The 25,977-nt window shown below is 32.3% G+C and overlaps 1 protein-coding gene across 2 annotated transcripts in view; it reads left to right on the top strand.

The window, feature by feature from the left end:
* The window catches only part of LOC143254977 (BRO1 domain-containing protein BROX-like), a 56,603-nt gene that overhangs the window by 17,872 nt on the left and 12,754 nt on the right, over positions 1-25,977 (top strand). The window contains exons 4-7 of one of the 2 annotated variants that reach the window (XM_076509923.1): positions 2,285-2,357; positions 15,079-15,184; positions 15,663-15,752; positions 25,860-25,945. In XM_076509923.1, coding sequence (XP_076366038.1) covers positions 2,285-2,357; positions 15,079-15,184; positions 15,663-15,752; positions 25,860-25,945 — 355 coding nt within the window. The remainder of the gene's footprint in view (positions 1-2,284; positions 2,358-15,078; positions 15,185-15,662; positions 15,753-25,859; positions 25,946-25,977) is intronic. The other variant, XM_076509933.1, reaches the window with a different exon arrangement.

Below are 25,977 nucleotides of genomic sequence, written 5' to 3'. Positions count from 1 at the left end.
TCGAGTAATTAATGAAATATTTGTTGTCACATGGTCAATAATATGTGAAAATTATATTCCACTAATCAATCAAAACAGTCTGCATTTGCTTTCAACTAATTTACTTCAGAAAACTAATGTTGTTTTTGTTAGTGGATTATTTTAACCTATTTGTTGAAAAAATAATTCAGAGTACAGTCAAAGTAAACAATAAATTAGTTTACTTCTTCCTTAACAATTTTACAAGTTACCATCAATGTAAACAGCTGTAGACCATGTTTAGAGATGACACTAACTGCACTGTGCCAACATAAAGAATAAACTTACTTGTATCATTTTATGGCTGAAACAAAACAAAAACAGACCTGTCTGATTCACTCCTATAGCTAGTGATGACTATACTATCTTGAAACAACTGTAGGACCTTCAGAATGATCTCATATTTATAATATATGTTTGATTGTACTAGAAAACCTGATATGAAATCTAAAATTTTCTAGGACTATCTGATATTATTACCTCCATCTCCCTCTGACTAATAAAAAATTATATAATCAAAAATGTGGTTTACAACATTATATTCTAATAATCAAATGAACAACTATATATATTGTCATGTAAATAGCACCAGAAAATGATATTCTAATAACCAAACAGCCAATGTTTCCTTTTGGATAAATATCATTAGAAAAACTGTACAAATATCTAAACAAACAGGCTGTATTTCCTCTCACATAAATAACATCATAAAACTGTTTTATAACAAGCAATCAAACAGTTTGTTTGCTATTAGATAAATTACATCAGAAAATTACATTTTGGTAATTAATCAGTCTATATTTTCTCTCACATAAATAACATCATACAACTAATATACAATCCATCAGCCTATTACTAAAAAAAAACTTGAAAGCTGAATGCTGCATAACAAATGTGTTTAAATAATAAATATCATGCCTAGTATTTTGATAAATTATTTCTGTTTCCAGTATTTTAATTACTGGAAACTAAAAGATGGCAGACACACACAGTGGTTATTGCTAATGCATATGTGCATTCAAAGCAAAGGAAGTTGAATTTTTTTTGTTCAGAGGCCAGCTTATTTTATTTTTTAATTTCCTTAGGATTTGGTATAATGAACTCCCAACATGATATTGTAGTGTTCAGCATGTAAATAACTGTTTTGACATTTCAGCACTGTATTGGACCATTAAAGTTGAAAAATGTAATGTTTGTTTAGTTTTTAAACTAAATTGTTTAATGTGTTTTCAGAAAGCATCTTCAGTGTTGGTGCTTGATAGTATTTGTTTTCTTACTGTTAATTGTCCATTATTTTATGTTCTGATACCTTTTACTTCTAAACATTGATATTGCTTTTCCAGGATATTATATCTAATGAAAAATATAAAAGATATTGGTTCAAACTTGGCATACAGTTGGATGGCTGTATGAGTTTTTGATATCAGCTGTATTTATGATGATATAACTAAGAAACCTTCATTTAAATATGATTTTAAGAAGGTGCTTATACATTGTTTATTTAATTCAAATGTGAATAATATAGCTTTGGCCACACTGATATGAAATTTTTACACATTAAATTGTTTTTGTAAGATGATTAAATTGAGACAATATTACCATTCAAAACTCATAAACTGCTCATGTTTTATTATAGGTAAAGGGTTCAAATGTGCCTTAGTTCAAGTAAACAGTAACAGTGATGTATAACTATATGCTAAACCTTCCTTCTTTAACATGGTATAATGTTTGATAAAAATATTTTTGTTGAGAACTTAATAGTTACATTAACTGCATTTCCCAGAACAGAAAAAAGTTAAAGCAATTTCATAGTCATCCTATACACAGTAACACAAAAGATGTTCAAAATGAAGAGTATATCTTAGCATAATAAGATATTGTACTAATTAAATACTACCAAAATGAACTATTCACATAGTGATCCAAAGAGGATAATATGTAATTTTGTACAATAATGAATGAACAAATTTTTACTCAAAGTACTAGAAGACTACAGTTAAACTGTGTTATTTTGAAAATATGGGTATTTTACAAACAGTTGAAACCGTAACTGCATTTCACCTTTTGTGCTATAATAGGTGATGTTGATGAATTGTAATATCATTTGGCATTGTGAAATGTTTTTATTTTCTATATTACATTAATCTGTTTTACAATGTGAATGTATTATTATTTTCCTATTGTTTCTTGTGAATATTTTTATATAAATGTGTTAAGTGAAGTTTTATCTAAAATAATGTATAAATATGTTTGTTTCTGATCTCAGAGTTGCAATGGAAGAAGCTAAAGAAATTCACAAGTGTCTTCGTAAGGCAGCAGGAATTTTTCGCTCTATGCAGGTAAGCAGCCGATTTCTGATTCTAAAAAGGTAGAAATATGCTGAATTTTTATCACCTTCTTTCATACTATATATTGTATGCATATTAAATCAAGGTCTACACACATTTTAGAAATAAATAACAGTAACATATTAGTCATCATAATGTATCACAGTGTGCATGTACTTATCACTAATATGTTTTGTACTTTGGATGGACTGTAATGCAACTGAAAAAAATATTTCTCCAAATGAATGTATAGGTTTGAAGTAAGGTGCTGGTATCTTAACTCTTGCTATGAGGTCAGTCAGCTTGACTGAATTCATAACTATTTTGTACTTGATATAGTATGATTTTTACTACACTGTGTGTATCTCCATAGCAGTTGGCAAACAGTTTCAGTAGACATTACAATTCTTTTGTATACAAAAGATTCTATTTTTGAATAAAGTATTTTACTAGAGATTTGTCTTTTAGCAAAACTATATTTTAACTGTTACTTTCTCTATCCTAACTCTATAGAAGGATAGTCAATTTAATCAACATTGTAACCATTAAAAACAGAAATCTAAATGCATCTAAATTATCCTTTTTACTTTCTAGAATGACTTCAATTTGTAACCTGAAACTGCATTTGTTTATCCTAAACAGCCTTAAGCTTGTAACAGTATACATCTATTTATATTTAAATTTTATTGTTTTATTGCATTTGAACCATGTCTATTTAATGCTTGTGCTATATAAGGGTGTAAATCATGTGGTAAATGTGCAGTTGCCATTATGGTATCAAATTAACTAACACATGGATTACTTTGTAGCAGCTTGTGAAAAAGTATTGTTATTATTCTTTATTTTACCTATCTAACCTAAAACATTTCTCAATTTTACATTTTAGTTACTTTTATAATAATAATTAAAAAATGAACATGAAAAATGAGAAATGAAGTACTTTACCTAAGCCTTTTTTTTTCTGTTGACAGACATTGATACTTAATCCTATTTTTTTATACTCATGGTACAATTAGCCTTAATAAATTTTTATTTAATTAAACAGTGCCCCATAGAACACAGAATAATAACATGCAAAAAAGCAAAATAAGTCACATAATTATTACAATGTTTCTGGCTTTCTAACTATGTGACAAGCTTGTTGATGTGTTATCCTTAGGATTAAAGTTTGAACTGGAATAAAATTATCTTTACAGAAAACAACATATTATGATATGTAATTTTACAGAGTAAATGCTTGGCTCTTTATTGGCTATAAATGATATATTATTAAATATCAGAGAGAACTATTGGCAATGTGTTAAAAGGATAATGTGACAGGTAAGTGTGGCAAGAAGGTTCAGATTTTCTGTTTGATGATAACCAAATAAGACTGAAGATTATAAAAATTGTAATTTACCTGTATGATAACAACATTGAAATAAATAATTTACTTTAAATTTCATACTTCTAGGAGGGTTGGTAAATAAATTAAAGAGTGGATGACTAAAAGAAAAAAAATCACAATTTCCATTCTAGGGGACATTCTGGATTTTTTTATTATTGCCTTGTAAAATTAAGAACTTAAACTTGTATATTATTTATATATGGATGATTAGCTGTGTTTTTATGCTATATTTATTGGTACATCATGATAAGAAAGTAGTTTAATTAAATTCTGAATGTAACTCTCTAAAACCTTGTGAAGTGCGTGTAAGTGCTCATGGTGAGAGAGGTAATCAAGACTGCATAATTACACTCCAAATTCGGTTATTCAAATGACATATGGGTGTAATTCCATTATAATTCTGTTATAAGACGAGAAACCTTCTTTGGATGCTGAAAGGTAAATGGGTGGAAGTGTCTGGGACATCCATGCTTTGATTTTATATGTCCATAAACCCAAACAGTTATTTGTTTTCAGTTTCTAATTGGCTCTATTTTATTAGTGTGACCCTAAAAATGTTTTCAGTGTTTTTAAAATCAAATTTTGACATTATCTTGAAAATTCAGATTGTCTTTTGAATCCGTTTAGTTCACTTGCAGTGGCTGATAGAGTAAGTTGTGACCTTTGCTAGCTAGTCAGTTTCTACCATTATCATAGTCGGATCTGTTATGTTTATTTGGCTGATATTGTAGTTCCTAGAAATATTCTAAATACATCGACATTGTTTATAACACATCTTAAACATATCCTGAAAAAGATTGTTTGTACACATAAACAGTAAATAGATGCTTGTCCAAGTGTCATGGTTTGGAAAATACAATGTGTTAAAATTGCATAGTTACAATAACATTTACAGTACTATACAGTAATGCCTTGGAATATCTGATCTTCATATTTTTGCTATTTAGTGGAAACACTGTTGTAGTTTGTCCACATAAGTTTCAATTTGGCAAGGTAAGAAAGCAGATATTTCTGTTCTGGTTGAACCATTAATGGAATTATGGTTTGTCTGTGACTATTAAGTGTTTTGTTTTATTTTACTAATGGTTAAAATTGAAGCAGTTTCAATATGTTTAATAAAATAGATACAACTCTCTAATCCAGAATTCTTAGGCTTTAGAAGAATTGGTGATTGGAATTGCTTTTCAATCAATGGTGGTTATGTTTGTTCATTTGCCACTATTTCTTGCATAGTGGTGTTTGTTCTTGAGGTTAGTGTTGGTGTTCATGCTTTCTTGTATACTAGTGTTTATTGTTATCTTTGGCTTAGTGACTGTATTTATTTTTGGCTTTGTGACAGTTGTTTGTTCTTGGTTCAATGGATTGTGTGTGTATTCTTTCCAAAACAATACCTCACTTCTCACACAGAATGACTTGATTCCTTGCATATCTGCATATGAAATTTGCATGCCACTTGCCTTAAGCTAACTTCCATAATGGTGGATGGCTACTATAATGTGACAGTAGCCCTCCACCAGGAAGAGGATGATACAACCTCCTTGTGCAGTAACCTTTCTTGAACATTTGCACTCAAAATAACTTCATTCTTTTCCTCAGTATTATTTAGAATAGTTGTGTTTTTGACATTATTAATCAATTAGATGAGATTTGTGATATTTAAGAAACTTAAATAATGTTTAAGTTTTGCTGGTTTATTTTTAGAACAAAAAAAAAACATTCTTCCTGCTCTCCCATTATGAATTTTCAGCTGTTACAGGACCTGTTTCAGTTGTGGCTACAGAGGGCTTGTTGTCAGTGGAGAATCTGACAGCCATTGCTCAATGTGTTTTGGGTTCATTCATGCACATTGGTTTCCTTCTGTCATCCATTCAGTTAATGTTCCTTCTACCCAGTTTGAACATGATTAGGATGATGATGGTTTCAACAGGCTGTCTTCCCCATCAGGATTTGCTCTACTCACAGCTTCATCTATATAGGAAAATTCTTATCTTTGTAATCTCTACTTTGACAGGATTTCACATGTATGTTCTTTTTTTTTCTCTTTTTCCATTGTATTTAACTCCTCGTTTGCATTACTATATGAAATCCATACTCAAGATTTCTCTGTTTCCCTTCTTTCCATCACCTGTCATTATGGTTTCTGCAGTCAAATACCTGCACTCCTGTACTAACACCTCTTTCTTATAAGCTTGACTGTTTTGTCCTGTCCAACAACTCTTGTTCATTTTTGTTACTTGATTCCAAGTTTATGGAGTTTCTTTTATCTATTTGGGAAGTGGATTAATTCATTTTTATTTCATTTTCTAATACAAAATTTTTGCATCTCCATTTCTTTTTTATCACCCTTCTGTGGTACCTTTTGTCATTTCTCTTTATGGCTGAGGAACTTCATTGAGTTCAGGAGGGGTTTTCTAGAGAGATTTGCATTCTTCTTTTCATCACATTGGATCATACTTCTACTCTGTTTCTCCTTACTTGGTTCCTTTACTGTTGGGATGTGCACCTGGCTAATGTACATCTCCCTTACACTTATCTCTGTGATATTTGTTAAGCTCCATTTCTTTTGTAAAAAGTGATGATATAAATAGTCACTTTTCTATGTGTATAACTGTCTACAATACAAAATAAACTGTTTATTTGTTATCCTTCTATACAATTTTCTACCAAATAAATGACTGGTCAATGTCTTGCCTGGTTTTTTGTAAGAGAAACATCCAACCATATCTTTATTTATATGCTTTTATTTGAAATAACCAGTTAATCACTTAATTATCCATATAATTTTGTATAAAAGAACCAGCTGATCACTTCTGCATATATGATTTTGTATGATGAAACTGGCTAATTACATGTTTCTGACTCACTAGAGACCCTGAATGCATTGGTCTTCATTGTTTAGTATGCTTTCTCAACATCGCTGTTCTGTTCCTAGGTTTTTGAAACCACCTCTTCTCTTCCTGTTCCAGCTTCTCAGCCTTTTTTTACTTACTATACTCCCACTTTCTACTGTAAATGTCATATGTGCCTACCTTGTCAAGTCTGGCTGTGTGAGTCTATTCTCTTTCTCTTTGCCAGCCTTTTACCTCAGTTTTCATATAACAGAGGGGTTCTTCATGTTCTTACCTGTAGTCTATCTCTCCACTTCATTTTCTTTTCTGTTTCCTTTTTTCCTTCCTCCATTCCACTTTGTCATCAGTATCCAGATGATGTGGTCTTGGATTTCTTGGCCAAGAACACCACAAGAAGGTATTTATCATTACACTTGGTTATTACTCTCATTATTTTGTGTTCCCTTTAAAGATTGTAGTTTAGCAACCAGTTACCAACATGTCATTTCTCATTTGGTTTATCATCCAATGGTTCTTTTTTACTTAAACTGTGAGGATCATAGTGAATATTTCAGAAAACGTTTTTACATCTCCCAAATCCCTGTCTTCCAGGCATTTTCTTTCTTTTGTCCGTCGGGATATGAATGTCTTCCAGTTCCATGCTCTTTCTTTTGGCATTGCTTCTGATTTGTATGTCTTTATGTGAATCTTGGATGAATTTGCTGGTCTTGTTCATAGACTGAAGCTAAAGTTTCATTACTACTACTCATACCCTTTTTGAGAGGAAGACTTCTTGCATGTCTCTAATCTTTTGTGTCAGTCTGCTTGGCTGTCTAGCTTGTCCAACCTTCCAAGTCTTTTCTTAGGATTGCCTTGCACTTGGTGTATCAGGGCATATTCTTCAACTATTATCTCAGTCAGACTCAACCTTCACTGCCTTCCTTCTTTAATCTGCTCTGCAAACAAGGCTCTTTTGCTTTTGAGAACTCTGGTTTCCTTTGAATTACTTATTCATTTAGGCTGCACACACTTGCCTTTTTCAGGTGAAATTATGGGACCAGTGGAACATTTCTCAGGATCTTTGGCCCTTGAGTGTGTACCTCTTTTTTGCCCTTTTTAAGGACTTTTCTTGATTGCTTGACTGTGTCAATATCACAGTAGGTATTATGTTACTTATCCCCAACTACACCTTCATCTCTTCATAACTACTTCTTTGTCATGGTGGGGGGCATTTCTGAATGACTGTATGACTTTGGGTATGAGGGCTCTGAAAGAGCATTTACAGTACATCAACAGTTTTTAACTCCTTGCTGTTGATTGCATGTTATCCCATTTTCTCCTGAATTGATTCATTGTGATCTGTTCTGACAATTCCACTGTCATTTTTTATGTCTAACATTGGGGCTATCTATTGGGTTTAGGAATAATTCGTGAGCGTTTTTTCAAGTTAAAAAAATATATTCATAAATGAAACGCTTTTGCAAAATATTTCATGTCATTTGGTAGATAATTTTTTGCTCTAATAGATGGTGTGTTTGATTTTCATATGTCTTTAATTTTTGCTTTCATTTTCAGCTCATTAAATGGAATGTCAAGTGGACAAAATCGAGCATTTTCGACACCATCTGCTTTTCGCATTTAATTTCTTGCAATTTCGTTTAAAACAATGCATACTATATACCTAGGTATTACATGAAATAAAGTATCATAATAAATGTTTTGGGTGTAATGTGTTCATGCATTGAAGTATTGTATAGTCTTGCATGTAATGCTTGAATTAAATTATTTAAAAACGCTCACGAATTATTCCTCAACCTAATATTTCAGGATTCTATTTTAACACATTGAACTTATTATTTTGGGCTTATTCCTGTTAGGTATATCTCATGAATTTTCATGTTCCAAGGGCTCTGAACTTAGTAGTGGAATGCATTTCTTGAGCAGAAAAGGTTCCAACCACAATGTGGTTTCTCCACTCATAGGTTTTTCATTGGGTTTGCCACTCAGTGTGGATTTGTGTATGTGATGAGGGGACCTCCCAGGGAAGGTTTTGTTCTTTCAGTTTACCTTCCCTGAGATCTAAACATCCACCCATGTGTTTGCTGTGTGTGGTGACCCGTGAAGGGGAGGAGAGGATACTGGTGGTTGAGTGGTCTAACTCGAACACATGACTTTGGCCTTGAATTTCTGTAGATGGGCAGCCTTGGCTGGTCCATATGGGCTAGGGTCAACTAAGTACCAGTGTTGCAGAGATTGTATTTGATGCTGGTGTTTGGGTATAGTGCTCATGAAACCCTGGCACTGCTGCAGTGTCCTTGTATGGTATTGTGGTGCATCCCCTCGTAGGGTTCCATGGTGGGTGGGGTCAGTGGGCACCGAAAAATTATTTTTCTATATTGGATCCTCCTAATAAAAACTCCTCAAATAAAATAATGAAAAAACAGTTTATAAGTAAACAACCATGTGTTGAAGATTGAGAGCAGCAATTTTCAACATCTGTGACACCTGTACCACATTTTCTTATACTACATTCTTTTTCAGACAAACCTTTCAGGCAAATGTGTCCCTTTTTCATTCAGAAGGGACTAGAGGGACTTGCTGGCTCTCCAGAGCCAGTCAGAAAGGTTTGCTCTTTTATCATATTGGTGGAAACATCCACATCTCAACACAGTGAACTCCTCTTGCCTTTTTATTAGGGATATACCTACTTTGAATTCGTCATGAGGAGTTATTGTTGAGAGGGATTTGAAGAACATTCCGGAGTCAGAGATTCTCACTGATTTCTCCACCTAAGGAGTTTCTGCAGTGAGGTGTATCCCCACTTTCAACGATAGAATTACGATGCTGACCAATGTCGACCAAAGTAGCTGATACCCAGTGCATTTCCAATACTCTAGGTGAAAACTTTTGCTGGGTTTCTAGCAATTTTGCTTCTTCCTCCACTTTCTTAGCCATCAGGACTCAGGCAGAGTGATCACCTCTTTCCTTTTGAACTCAAACTGTCCCTTCCTTGGTCTGGTATTACATTGGTTGGACCTGATGATGTACACTGTGAAATGCTGCACCATCTTCCTCCTACTTCTCTTGCTATTTTTTTGATTGTTTTTAATTGGATCTGGCAGGAGAATGTTTTTTCTGATGCCTGACATCAGGCTATTGTCCTACATTTCTTTAAGCATAGAAAGGATCCCAAGATTACTTCAACTTACTGTCCAATTGCTTTGATGAGCTGTCTCTCTAATATCTTAGAGAGGATGGGTGATGCTCGTCTTGTTTGGTTACTCAAATCAAACGACCTCCTCTTCCAACAACAACGCTCTACCATGGACCACCTGATTCGACTTGAAACTTCAATCAGAAAAGCCTTTCTCAAACAACAACATCTTGTATCAGTATTCTTTGACATTGAGAAGGTGTATGATACAACATGGAGTATGGCATTTTGCAAGACTTCCATTTATATGGGTTACATGACCATTTGCCAATTTTTATTAAAAATATTTTAATGGACAGGTGATTCCAAGTTCATGTGGGTTTGACATTTTCCCGTTCTTCTCTACAGTAACTTGGAGTCCCTCAGTGCTGTATTCTGAGTGTCACACTTTTCAGTGTAAAAATTAATGCCATCACTGAAGAACTCCCTCTTACTGTTGCAAACATGCTCTCTGTTGACAACTTTCATATATCATGTCAGTTGTTGAACATGAGGTATATTGAGCTGCAGCTACAGACTGCCCTCAATCATTTACTGAAGTAGACCATAACAAACGGCTTTAACTTCTCTCTCTCTAAAACTGATTGCATGCACTTTTGCTGCCAACAGGCTATTCACACTGATCCTGGATGCAGTATTGGTGAAGTTGTACTGCCTGTGGTCCCTGAGACAAAGTTCTTGAAGCTTATCTTTGACCGTAAGCTGACCTTTATACCACACATCAAGCAGCTACGGGTCAAATGTACAAGAGCACAAACATCCTCCGTGTTATCCCTTCCACCACTTGGCAAGCAGATCGATGTTCTGTGCTAAAGATATATCATGCTCTTATTCGTTGGAAACTAGACTATGGATCACTGGTCTATGGCTCTGCCAGGACCTTGGCCTTAAAGATGTTGGACCCCGTTCATCATCAGGGACTTTGGCTCTGCACTAGGACTTTCCACACTTCCCCAGTTCAGAGCTTATACACAGTCTCCTGAACCTTCTTTGCACCTCCACCATTTGTAACTGTCTTTACTATATGCTATGAAACTTCCTTCCTTACCAAATCATCCCACCTATGGTTGTGTTTTCCTTCCTCCATGGACCATGCTTTTTCAGAACAGATGATCTGCTTTTGGTCCTTTTGGCCTTTGTATTCAGGTGTAGTTAGATGAATTGCATCTACTTATCAGCCCATCCCAGCATGGCGTATTATAGTCCCCATATGTGACCTATCTTTAAATCATCTGAGAAAAACAGACACTCCTGATTGGAAATACTGTCTGTTATTTGCTGAATATCTTTTGAACCATCCTTCCATTCCTGTTTTTACAGATGGTTCAAAATTAGGTGATTGTGTTGGCTCTGCCATGGTTTGTTATGGTTCGGTGTTGTGAACAGAATTCTCTGTACAGCTTCTGTGTTCACTGCTGAACTGTAAGCCATTTCTCTTGTTCTGGATCACATAAGAGCTAAGCAGTACTCAGATTGCACTATTTATACTAATTGGCTTAATTTTCTAATGGCCTTGGAATCGCTTCATGTTAGTTCACACTCTGTTCTTGCCGATACTCAAAACTGACCTGACCATTTCTCTTTAACATTTACTTCTATCCAGTTTTTCTGGATACCAAGCCATGTTGGTATTCGCGGGAACAAGCTTGCCGACACCACAGTTAAATCTATCTGCTCTGGCATTATCACTACTGTGTCTGTTCCATATTTGGACTGTGGTCCTATATTCGAGGCTTGGCTCTGTGCCAGTTGGCAGTTGACTTGGAGCGAGCAATGTGAAAATAAAATTTTCCGAATAAAACCCTCTATTGAACTTTGGTCATCTTGCTTCCATAAGGATCAGAAAGAGGAAGTTGTTCTGATGGGACTATGTATTGGTCACAGTTTTTTAATGCATCATTTTTTTTTTATCTGGGATTGATGCACCAATGTGTTGTCTGTGTAACACTCAGGTCACAATAAGCCACATTTTACTGTCTTACCATAGTTATGACTCTCAACGACAGCACCATTTTAAACATGTTCTGTTCCAAGGTTTATGCATAATGTTACAGTGTTATTGGCAATGGTAACACCATCTACCTTGTAAATGGTTTTAGTTTTTCAAAGTCAGTTAATCTTTTTAAGGTTATTTAAGATTTTTAAATTTATACATTAGACCTTTTTTAATGTGATTCTCTTTTAAGAATCAAAGTACATCTTGTTCAATTTGAAATTAGAAAATGGCCGTTATGTCAAATAACTTGAAACCAGGATTGGAAAGGTCAACTTCAGGTGACTAATGCTGCTGCTTGAACTACCTGTTAGTCATCCTGGTGAGTTATAATTAAAATTTTGCTGAAAGTCTTTGAAAACTTTTATTGCTTTATTTTATTACTTTACATTTTGAAAATGGCTGTAACGTCAAATAACTCGAAACCAAGACTGTAAAGGCCACCTTCAGGTGATTAATGCTGATTTTTGAACTTACCCATTAGGCATCCTGGTGAGTTATGATAACTACAGTTATGCTACAGAAAGTCATTTGCAACTTGTATTACTGTAGTTTTTCTCTTATCACTGTAGACTAGATGTAATCATTGGATTTAATGATGTTTATGTTTTTAATTCAGAAATTAAACTTTTACTTCTTTTACCTTAATTTTCTTTTATGAATGTTAAAATTTTTACATTAATTTTAACCTTTTGCATCATAAAACACCAAACCAACTATCCAGTCATTGGATTTGCTCAGGTGGGCATGCCTCTCATCAATTCCTTCTCCATTTTTAACATCAGACTTTTCTTCAAGTCCCACTTCATCATCTATTGGCCCTTTCTGTCAGTGCTCTCAGTCATGATTAGTCTCACCTTTTTCTTTGTTCTTATCCTGGTATTATATACCATTGATACTCTCTTTTCCCCATACTTCTTTCTCTATCCTGTTTGGACCTTTCTTCCCAGGACTTCAGCTGTTCAAGAGCTGTCAAATATCTCACTCTTTTGTGTCTTTATTTTTACCAACCCCTTGGACAACATTCTTCAGGCTGGTATGTAGATGATTCTTACCATGTTCATCTCTCAGTATCTTCATCATTTGGCTGTTTTATCTCCTGTAGGATTTTGACTCTCTCAAGTCATTGTTTTTCAGTTAATTTATATGCTGTGACACATTTTCTCTTTTGTTACTCTTTTTCCCTATTATAAGATTCTGCTAGGTGGGCAGTGCTGCCTTCCCATAAATGCTTATTTCCCACTGTTTGCATTGAGCAAGAGGTAATGGAAAGATCTTAACTTATCCATGTTTCTCTTCCAGTGTTTACTATTTAGGTGGGATGTTTTACAAGACCGTTAGAAATATCCTCATGGTATTAAAATTCTTCAATTTCTTGATTTGTTATTTAAAAAGCTGACACCTGGGAAATGACTCCCTATTTCTTTGGCTCATGCTTGCTGGTTGTCACCCATTGCACTGTCTTTGGTAAGAGACCTTTCTTGCAAGTGTCCATTGGGAATCTGTGGATCTTCACCCATTTTGTCTTGTGGAGCATGGGAGACCCTTGCCACTTACTAGTTCCTTGCTGTTAGGGTGGTTGAGCTTACTGATTGTGCACTCTCTGTCTTATGTGGATCAATCTTCAAGTGAGAATCTATCTGCCCAGTTGAGTCAACATGAGACACATCATACAGTGCATTGCACCCTAACAACACTAAACTACATGGATTACCAACCACTGCAGCACTTTCAGCTTTTTGCCTTTCTCTTTGTTTTCTTCTGGGTAAAGAGTATACCCTGGTCTAAACAAAATGGTCTCCTATTAGTGTGCATCTTTGGAGCCTTTACTATCAAGTGTCACACTCCATGGCCTACTCCTTCAGGCTCTTTCTGAAGGGAACACGTATAGTTTTAATGTTCGCACTGGCCCCTCCACCATTTCATTGTGGGATTCTAGCTATTCTGCATGTTGAGGTGGGGTATTGTCTTGGTAGATAATATTTTCCTTAACTGAAAATGCATTTCTGATAATCACCTCTTCACACATTCCCACTCATCCTCCCCACTTCTTGTGTTATTTTGTCTTGCACCATCTAAGAATGTGACATTATTTGGAATGCAAGTACATAATGGGAGTTACTATGCAAGGAGGTTGTGTCATCCTACTGTTGGTGGAGGGCTATCGTCACATGAAGAGGTCATCATGCAATAGTGCAGTTCATGTTAAATACGTGATTTTTAGGTGTGAGTTAGCTCAAGATTAATGTCATGAAAATCTCACAAACATATATGCAATAGATTAAGCTATTCTGTGTTTAGAGGTGAGTATCTATCAGAAATACATTTTCAGATACATTTTAGCTTCCTGTTCTCTAGTTATTGGTTTCACAGTTATATTTTTTTGTATTGATTCTTGTATTTTATGTTTGTTTGAGATTCATTTTGATGTGCATCACTGCTTACATAAATTGTTAAAAATGTTATATTACAGAACTAAAAATAATAGAAAACATAACTTCAAGGAATAACCAGTTATTGTATGTATTTCACTTAAAATTGTGTATTTGACAATTTTGTTTTTGTGTGTAATTTTTAAATACTTGTTTTTACTGGTATTAATTATAATTTATGTAGAACTTGTTTAATATTAATAACAAAATATTTAGAGTTTGACTGTGTTATTTGTAACAAAATATGATACATTAAAAGCTTTAAAATATAAATGTTTTACTTCTCACCACTTGTGTTAGAATTAGTTTAATATGTATTCACTCTGAAGTTCTGTTTTTAAGTAGCTTTACTTGAACACTTATATATAGCTATTCAACATAAACCAGTACATAATTTTTCAACACAGTAGTTATTCATTCATCCAAATACTAATTGTTTTTTGAAAAAAAAAAAAACGGTATCAAATGGAAGAGCTTTTTAGTTTTCTCATTAGCCACATCTACTTTTGCTTCTACAGTTTAAGGTTTTTCTACTTCTTTGAAGACCTTTCACTTTAATGTTGTGAACAGCAAGTTTTAAGAATAATTGGTTTGAAAAGTAATTTTTAATATTTTGTATGATTCCAAGAAATGGTTATACATTATGTAAATATAAAAAAAATTAGATTAGTACTATAATTTTGATATTTTAAAATGATTATCAACATAGTCAATATGAAAAAAACGTTAAATTAAAGATACAGTTTAGTGTTTTTAGTTTTGTAAATTCACGTGAGAACTCGAATGAAATACAATAGATTGATGTCATTTAGATGTGAAAAAAATGTTTCAAATACATATGAGATAACATAAAAACTATGCTAACTATAACATGTATAGGAACAGTATGCCTCACAGCTGATGGAGAAGCCAGAACCAGGTTCTGACCTAGACCCACGTGTCATAACATGCTATATAAATCAGTGTACGGCAGAAGCTCAAGAAGGTGAGTTTTTTTTTAATCTTTTAAGAAAAACGTTATATTTATTTCAGTATCAGTCTTAGAGTAATCACAGGTGCATGTATCTAATTTAAATATTTCTTTACTGCATTATTTTGCTCTTGAAGATGGAGACACATCATTGCATCAAATAACAATAATGTTAATTTTTTGTTGGTAAAACTAATTACAAATATAAAAATCAAGTAGGAATTCAAGTAGCAAGTTGAAACTTTTGAACGATGCTGTATCACTTTTATGTTACTTTTTAAGCTCAAAATATGTTTTGATACATTTATGTTATTTGTTTCTAAATGATAGATGTTCTCTATATTAAATTATAATTTATATCAATTTCAGATAAATCTAAAAATGATTAGAAATCTTTTTTCATATTTTTTATAGTAAATAACAATGCTACATTTTGAATTATTAAATAAAAAGACATTTATTTGATTAATGTGATATGATTCACTTCTTGTAGTGACCATTGCTCGAGCTATTGAGCAGAAGCACTCGCCAAGTCTGATATCAGCTTTATCAAATGAAACATCCAAAATATATACTGCTGCTGGTAATGTGTTTGTTTAAATATCATTATCATTTGTTCAGGTTTATTAGAAGCAGAAGAAGTTTAGTTTTGATATTTGACTTTTAAAGAAGACCTTCATTGGGTGATATATTCCACCACATCAACCTTACTTTCTGCTAGGTGATATAGTAGTCACATCATCCTTACCTTCTGCTAAATGATATAACTAATCATGACAACCTTATCTTCTGATAGGATATAACTCATCATGACAACCTTATTTTCTTGTAGGTGATATATAACTCATTATGTTTACCTTATCTTTTGGTAGGGTGATTTTACCATCATGTCAATCTTATCTTCTGGTGGGGTGATGTAATCATCATGTCAACCTCTTCTTCTAGTATGTGATAAAACCCATCATGACACCCTTGTCTTTTGATGGTTACTTAATGACTGAAATGTTTATATACTTGGTCTTTCATCCCATATTCTATTATATTCTTTAACTTTCCCATTTGAATGGTATAAACTTTTTAAAGCTTAATATTAAGTTGAGGTCAGATAGAATTACCTGTGAAATATTGAAAGGCTTTCCTTATTGATTTTAAACTTGTGCTGTCAGAAAACCATGTGATTAAAAATTTCTGAATATCTTTTATGAATTGTAAACAAGTATCATCCATACTTGTTCACTCTTCTATCTTCCACATAACTTATTGCATGAACATGAAAGACTTGTATAAACAGTGCTTTCCCATAATGAATTAGATTTTCTTATTAACAGAATAGCTGTAAACTTTGCTATTATAGTTTTCTCATGTAACTTTTTCTTCCACTATTGGAATTTCAGTGACATAGTTTCTTCTGTTTTTTACTGTAGCATTACATGGGAAATTGTAACTGCTATGTTAGTTCTGATTATTTAACATATTTGTGACTTTTTAGGCTGATATTTTTGGTGGGTGTCACAATCATATGGGTCCTTAATTTACATAAAATGTTTTAGTCGGTTTTATTCATCTTAAGAATTTGCTGAGTTGGATTTGTCTGCTGCAGTGCTAGCTCTAATCTTAATTATACTTCTGCTGGTGTCATTTCATTTTGTCTGATATTCTTTGATAGCTTGTTTAGGCAGAGTAGTCATGATGAAATTTTGTTGAATGGTCATCAAATGCATGTTGCAGAAACATAAGTGTATGAGACAATGTTTTGAAAGTTTTCTGCCTTTTGTCTTCAGTATTTTGTCTTTATAGTATTTCAGTAGCTTGAGGTACATTATATATATATATATATAATATTGAACCTATTTTCATTAGTGTGTGTGTGTGTGTGTGTGTGTGTGTGTGTGTGTGGCATGTGAGTGGCATGCTTTCCCTTCTACTCTTTCTCAAATTTTTGATCCTTGGTTTGGTTCTTGGAAAATGAAAGATGTTTTTTTTTATCTATCATCAATTTTCTGCCCTGTGCTCCATGAGTTGACTTGTTTTGAGATTTTCTTTTTCAAACTTTTATTAATTATTCTCATTCTGTTGTGTATTAATCAGGATCACATGTCTGTTTTGATGTCCTCTTTACCATGTGGCTTATATGCTCTTTTGATGTCTTTTCCCAATAGGCTGTATTGCAAGGCACTTATTTTTTAATTTCTAGTCATCATTCTCTTTTAGAATACAGTATAATGTTTTTTGATGTTTGCTACATTTTACTCATTTATTGTATGACAATGTTTATGCAAATATTGTGGGTCTTTGTGACTCACTCATTGACTCTTCTGGATGACCTATATTTGGACATTTGTAGGTCATCTTAGATATTTTGTAATAATATAAAAGTTGCTTTGTGTTTCTTGGGCTCATCAGGTATTTTTATTTATATCTTTCATTCATTATCCAAATTTGACACTTCCAGTTTTTGTTTGGTTTTTGGATATGACAACTTCAAACCTTTTTCAGAGCAAAGGAGTGTCATATTTCATGTTTTTTCAGGGTTTATTTTCATTGAGGTACGTTTTTGGATTAACAGTGCTAAAATTAGGGGTTTGATTCCTCTTGGTGGACACAGCAGATAGCCTGATGTGGCTTTGCTATAAGAAAACACACACTCATTATTTTGTAATGTCATAGACAACAGGGGACTTTATCTTCTCATTTATTATTTAAATATTCCTTTTTTCTAGATGGAACCTTTGAGAATCTAAGTTTTTGGATGAAGAATTGGGATATCAAAGATGCTTATAAGCATGCCACAATGCATCTCTCTTCGTTTTTCACACGGTGGAGTGATTTTTCACTCTATTGCCCCTCCTTTTTATTTTTGGTATGTTTTTGACACTCTGGGTTTTCACATATGCTGTCAAATCATTATGTGGTCTTTTACACACACACTCTTAGTGTCAACTGTTATCATTACATGGATGATTAAGGGATTGTTGCTCAGTGATTGCCTTACACTGAATTGACCTCCCAGGTAGCTTCTTTTGTGGGATTATTCAAATAAATACTCTTCCAGTAACTGCTCACCTATCTGCTTTGGTTTTACAGTCCCCTTGAATTTGTGTTACACATACTTCTCCATCTGCCAGAAATTTCCTGTCTGTTTGGATAACAGAGTGACTTCTGTTCACTTGGTAAGTACCAATGATTGTGCTTACTTCAGATTCTGTTATTAGGATCTTGTCCCTTCATGGAGTCTCTTCTCGGGCCTGTTGACTGTTGGAATTTCTACAGTTCTCTTGGTTACCTTCAAATGTGGCTCATACGTGATTTTTCTGTGGTAGGTTTCCTCTTCCTTTCACCTCTTCTTGATCATAATATTTTTACCATTGCCTCTCTCCAGGTGTAAAGTGATATATTTTGGGATCAGTGTCTTTAGGGACTGTAGCCATTCTTGCATTATTCTGTTAGAGATTTGGGCCATTCCACATGAATGTCAAAACTTCTTGCTTATGTTACACAGTCTTTGTGTTGTAATACAAACAGGTGCTTTGACAGGTGTTTAGGCAGTATATGTAAATCACACAACCTTTTTTTTTTTTGCAGTTTTTCTACTATTTTGGCTACATTCACATTATGTCTTTCTATGAGCTGGTATTTTATTGGTTGTGTCAATGGTTTGTTTGTCTCATGCTTGATTAATTTGTGAAGGCAGTCATCACTTTTTTGATGCTTTACTAGTTTCCCGTTTTAGGTTTAGCTTCTCTAGCAGAGAATGTCTTTAGCCTTTCATAGGATAATTTTCTTTGCCTACCCTTTTCTTAATCTTTTGTTTTTAGGTACTGACCAAGGTAGGTTGATCCCATTATCCAGTTCTTCTTATTGCCTGATACTGACCTACACTTCCATAGTTGCTACTCCTCTTGTCTGTCTTAGAGAGATTCTGTTGTTTTATAAATATTCCACAATGACTGTGGCTGTTATGTTGTCCTTTGTTAGTGAAGCTGGCTTTGTAATGTTCTTTCAGAAATTCCTTCTTGGCAGTGTATTAGTCTCATTGGTCTGTATTTCATAGTTGATGCCTGTGGAATTTGGTTTCTTGTCTTTTTCTCCAACTCCTTAGTGGCTTGCATCATTTTTTTCCTGTATGTTTGTTTTATTGCAGTAACAGAACTGCACTCTTAGCAATTTTTAATTGCCACAGAAACCATGTGCTTCTGTTGGCCTAACTTTTTGTTTTGAGGTTTTTGTTTAAAGTTTTTTTTTTATGTCTCTCACAAGTACTCAGACAGTGTCCTTGATGGGTTGTAACTTTGGTCTTAAGTTGCCTGGTTTCTTTATCCCCTAAAGGAATAGGCTGATATGGGAATTGAGTACTTTGTTGTTGTTTTACCTTCCACACATCGTGTATCTTCAGCATCAGAATTTTGTTTTCTTCAAGGCTTGATGAGTTGTTTTTACATTCTGCTCAACATTCATTGTTGACCATTTCCATGATTCAGGATTGTGAATAAGTTTGACTTCAAAACCAAAAATACAAACAAAATAGCTACAATAATTAAATTCAGTTTCTTCTTATGTATTGATTCTGTATTTATATCACCTCGTCAAGTTGGCTCTTGCACATTTTCTGTAACCTTTGCATTTGCTCCAAGCATATCAAATTGTACAGCACACATGTTTAGAAATCTAGGTGTGCCAGAGATTAAGAAAAAATTTGGTTATATATATAATTTATTATAAACAAATTCAAGCCCAATCAAAAATCAGAAACACTTCACTAACTGAAAGGATCCCCAGGGTATAGGCTATAATGTGCTAAAGCTCGCAAAGTCCTTCATCTATATCACCCTTCACTTCCTGCAGACAGTTGTGGGAAGGTGACTGCTCTCCAAAGTAAAGAAGAAAAAAATAAGGTACCATCACTTGGGGGTAAGTAAGTTAAAAAAACTTACCTTTTAGCCCCTATTATGGTGGTATGGCACTAATTAGTAATGCAGTAGACAAATTATAATAGTATAAAGGGTCCCAACCAGTTATGTAAAATAACTCTCAACTACCAACTATTAAGTCCACTGTAACTATCAATTTTCAGACTCTAAACAATCCTTTATATGCAATAAGGCATTCATTTACATAAAGTAGTGCCAAGTTGTTTAAATAACTTTATTAACAGCTAAAAGTAATCAAAAATTTTCAGTAAAGTTTCTTTAATGTTTGCTTCTTTATATTTATTTAATACTTTCTTATATATATCACAGAATATTTTAATAATTTTATTTAGAGTTTCTTTATTAAATTCATTAAATATTAATTTTTGTATTTATATATCAACATTGATAATAAAACATTGTAATTTATTACCAATTTTGCAAAATCTGAATAATTGTGAAGCTATAACGCTTATAACAGAAGAGTATGTTACATTACTATTAAAAGAGGGTAAACCATATATTGGAAAAACAAAATTTTCTTTTATCAAAAATATTTAGATTGATAGCATTATCATGTTTTAAAAATTCTATACCTAAATAATGTGCCTCTACATTAGATATTGAAGTATTTTCAATTTCTAATTGTACCTGATAAATAGTGCTAATAACATTATTTATTTCAAGATTATTTACACCAATTAAATAATCTATATATAGGTAAGTTAAAGTAAAAATATCTGTATGTAATTTTCAATAAAAGTATTCTCATAAAAATAAAGATGTAAGTTTGCAGTGCAAGTAGAATAGCTAGCTCCCATTGGAATTCCTATTATTTGTTTAATAACCTGGTTATTGAAAAATGTATAATTATTATAAATGCAGAAAGTTAATATATCTTTTATATTTTGAAGTACTATGAAAGGATAACAGAGTTGTTCTATAAATGGAATTATAATAAAAATTAAATATTTTAATGGAATTGAGGTATACCATGTAATGAAATCAAATGTTTGAATATTCTTTACTTGTTTGTGATTTCTTAGCTATTCTAAAATAGGTTGATTATTTTTTATTATCAAAAACTTGTGTTTCTTCTTATTGTTAAAACTTGTATTTTTAATTGTATAAAATAAAATGGCTGGTTGTTTAACAGTTATTTTTATTGAACTAGAAATAAATCTAAATTTTATAAGAGGTTTATGGAGTTTAGGAATAGTATATAGAAAAGATAAATCTACATAAGAATGTGGTTCAGAATAAAGTTTTTTTGTAAGCTTGAATGAAATTATTAATTACCATATCTTTAGATTGGTTAATAAGTTTAAAAGTTTGTGTACTACTGACTTCTTTTATCATAATTAATGCATAAAACCTTTTACAAATAAAACCAAAATTACAGTTAGCTTTATCATTGGGAACTATAACATACTTTTCTTGTGATTGTTGAATTTTATTTTTTTAACTGATGAAATGATATATTTATATGGTAGTTCTTTAATTTTACATGGGATAATTAAAATTTTTTTTAAGCACATAAAACTTGCATTCTAAAACCCATCTAGGTGGATAAGATATAATATAGTTACGTTTCAAAATATATTCATCAGTATTGTTTTCAATATATTTTAGAATATTTTGCTTATTACAGTTTGTGGCTATTCTGTATTTGATCATTTTAAAGTATTTCACATAATAGTTTATGTTTTATAATTTTCAAGATACCAGTAATAATGGGTCTTTGGAAAGTATCAATGTAAAACTATTTTCACACTCATAAGATAAGTTTTTAACTTCATCTACATTAAAATTACTTAGGCTTTTGTAATTGTATAATGGTGGACCAGTTGAAACTTTGTATTTATAACTGTTGGTAGGGTTTAAGTTTTTACAAGGAAAAATGTTATTTTTTATAGATTGATGAATAATTTTAGAAATCTGAAAAACATTGTATACTTTATGTCTAAAATTATATGAAGGTTTGATTTGCAGTTTCTCTTTTTCAAAACTTGGTAAATATAATTTATTGTTAATCGATATTTTATAACATCTTCTAATAAGTACTTTGCATAATCATTTTCAAAATCAAGTTTTTATTATGTTAATTAATGCTCTTATTTTAGGTAAATTAAGTTGATAAATCTTTTTGAAAAATAATTTATGCACACTAGAATAAAAAAATATGTAAATTACTACAAAATTCTAAAAAATCAACCCATTTTAATTTATGCTTCTTTTACATCGTATTTCCTTACTTTTAAGAAGAATTATATATATAAAGAAAAAATTAACAATACAGCAATCATTACTCAAATTCAAAACAGTAGAGTTATTAAACTCTTAATTTAATCCATAAGGATATAATGATCTTAATTTCAAAAGATAGAATTTCTCTCATTGAAGTCTGTTGGTATCTTCATAAAAATTTCTTGTATACTTATCTTAATAGAGGTAAAAGGGTGAAATCTAAATGCTTTAATTTTGAGGAGTTCATTAAATTGTTTTTAACTGGAGGTTGTGCAAATTTATATGTATATATAATGGATTTGAAGTTTGTCACACATATTTAGTATTACATTTAGTTAATAAATAAATTACAATTTTTTTATTTTACAAAACAAATTTATATAAGCAATAGGATGAAAAGTGCTTAGAACAGGACATGTGAGAAATCTTTTGCTATTACATTTTATAACATTGGCAGTAATACAATTACTATAATCACATTGCAAGGTTAAATCACAGTTTGCATAATATGTCTTTTAGTTAAGGCAGTGACACTGCATAAAGATTGAACAATATAATGGAAAAGTGCGACATAGTCAGCAACAAATCACATTCTTTAATTATATATATTACACCAATGCTTGAACAGTCAACTGAAACCAAATCAAAAGGAAGTACTGCATTAAAAACAGCAAATCCAAACCTCTGATTAATGATAATTTGTTTTAAATGAAGACAAGGATTCCCATGGTACAGGCTATATTGTAGGATATAAAATATACCCTAGGTTTTGGAGGTGATTGGGGAAGTAGGACCCCATTGTGGTGGGGATACACCATCAGTCAGTCTTAACCTCTGTTCACAAGTCTCACATGAAGATTAAAATAATTAAATAATCAAGAGAAATAGAATTTAAAAGAGCAAGATGTGAGTGCTCAAGGCCACAGTGTTCCACTCCTATATCACTATCATCTTTTATAACAAATTATTCCTAGTCAAAGATTTGGATTTGCTGTTTTTAACAAGGCCCTTTCTTTTGATTTTGTTTTATTTTACTTAAGTGTTAATTATTGGAGATGTAGACACACTCACAATGAAATGATCCATTCTTATCTTAGATTCTGTACACAGATTCATACAGTCAAGACTTACATGTTGCCATATATTTATGCATTTTTGTAGTTAAAATTTCAACTTCTATACTGGAGCTCAAAAAAAGGATTTTACCCTTTCAAAATGGATAGGGTATCATCTGGTGGCTGTTGATGCCTTGGCAGGTACTTTTTATCTCTGCATGCACATCCTTGCATGACATTTGAGATGTCAGTAATGAGACTACCATTACAACTAGATGTCTCGGCTTCAACCAGGATGGGAATCATTTATGCTATTATTTTATTATATCATTTTTTTCTTTATGTTTTAATGTTCCTGTAGCATTGTCTTCATGTTATTGAGCCCATCTTTGGGGACTATTTGGGTCTTTCTTCATTTCTCCCTGAATGCCCAGAGTTAGCCAGTTGTGTGACTCTTTGGCCCTTTTTTTTGTGTAGATGTAAAAGGGCAACTACTTATGCATTATCTTCTTATATAATATGTCTGGGCTACACTGCCAAGAACATTCCACTACAGGACTTAATATTCCTCCTATCTGTTTATGCCAACACCTTTGTCCCATTGTTGGGCAGAATATACAAAACTCTCATCATTAACACTTGCAAAACTGACCACTTTTTTGGATTAAAAGTTATCATGGATAAAGACATAGGTGGGATTATGAAATGACAAGGACTTCCCATTTTTTTTTACTGTGGGATAAAGTATAACACAACCTTCAAAATAATTTAATCAAGATTTTTTTCTTTCACTTCTGACCACCCTTTGGTGTCCAATTGAGCAGGATTTCTTCTTTCTAAGTGGTTCAGCCTTTTTTATAAGGCTGGTTTGCTCTATTCATTCTTTGTCTTATGTAATTTTACAATTTATTTTCTGGTCCTGGTTTGTACTCAGAATGTACTTGTTTACATACCAACTGTAGGCTATGTTTATTATCTTCTTGCCCTATAGTTTGTAGTTTTGTATTTTCAGTTTCTTTTTATTTTCATAATTTCACATTATGTTTTCGACATGGACATTCTTGTCTTCAGAAAATTTTACATTATTAGAAATAAAATCAATTTCCAACATGTATTTATCTTTGAAATACTTTCCATACAACCTTCTCACAACTAAAAGTCATTATAATTGCAAATTTAAATAAAATCCTAATTATAGCTGAAAAGCAGAGCTTTATAAAATTCACTGGAGATTTCACAGTAAGTCACGTAGAAGTTGGAGAGAAGAGTATTAAGGGTAAGTGATGTATGTGGTCACATTTTATTGAGAGTGTCAGCTCAAACTTAACAAATAGAAAGGCTTTCAGCTTGTCAGGGGTAAGCATGTGTTTGAAATATATCTCAGTTCTAAAAAATGCAATATTCCATTACATCATATTTTTTGGTACACTCCTATAAAACTAGCTAGTTTTATTCTTGGCACTAAATTTTGTTCAAGTTCATCAAATTATCAGGTGAATTTTTTAAAAATTTAAACTCACTTACCCCCTTCCCCATGCTTAATGAAAATAAAAGAACAAGAATGTTCTTTCTAACTGTTGTTTAGTTGTGTTAGAAATTATTTTAGTAATTCAAATTTTCCCCACAAATTTAAAATTTAAGGCCACTGGTCATGAAAAAACAACCCAGATTAAAAAAAAAAGTCAAAGCCAAAAAGTGGATTGGAGGTGTGAGACTACATAATTGTAATCCAGTTATACAATCTAAAAAAACTTCTTTTGATTGAGAAAATGTACTCATAAGTGAAATCTGTAAAATGATTTTCCAGGGTTGTAAACATAGAAAGAAAGGAAACTGCCTCTCCTGTGAAATATGTATATGCTGCTTACCTTTGGATTTACATACAGCTGTATCTTTTTCACACTTCATGGATTTTAAGTCTTGAAATTGATTCTGAATGGTAGAGTCAAGTAGTCTATTTTTACCAGTCATTGCCTTCTGGGGCATAATATTTCAAAATTTGGTGCATTGAATAGAAGAGTCAGTTTTTTGTGACTGATGGTTATAACTTTGTAGCCATTTGTAACAACATTTTGAATTGTGTTTTTGAGCTATTTGATTTCATTCTATTTCATCAAATCTATAACTTTAAGAAGTTAGTGATTATGAATAAATTTATAGTGTTTTAAGCATAAAGTATATAGTAGCTTTTATACTGTTTTTGATAATCTGTAACTTGGTTTATGTGTTTGCTTTTTCCTTGTTGAAATTTTTATTAAATTTAGCAGTATCTAATTTGTGTGTGTGTGAGAGTATAAGGTTAAATTTAACAATATGAATAAAAACATTTTTGTACATTTCTTTCAAAATATCACACTTTTGTTTGAAAAAATAAAACTGCAAGTAGTGAGTGGTTTTATGAATTTTGCACATATATTTTTTACACACAAACATATGGGAATCATTTTATTTGTTCTTATTTTATTACTGCTTTTATCCTAGCTGATACAATAAGCAGTCTTGATCCGAGCAAATTTGGAAAATGGAAAAAATACTTTCAGCTCAAGTCTCTCTTCTACTTGGCCTATGTAAGTTGATAAGATATATTTGAGGTTAAGAA

The sequence above is a fragment of the Tachypleus tridentatus genome, chromosome 1 (assembly GCF_004210375.1).
Source record: "Tachypleus tridentatus isolate NWPU-2018 chromosome 1, ASM421037v1, whole genome shotgun sequence".
NCBI classification, from domain to species: Eukaryota; Metazoa; Arthropoda; class Merostomata; order Xiphosura; family Limulidae; genus Tachypleus; species Tachypleus tridentatus.
The sequence above is the reverse complement of the archived record's forward strand: the minus strand, read 5'-3'. Positions and strand labels throughout refer to the sequence as shown.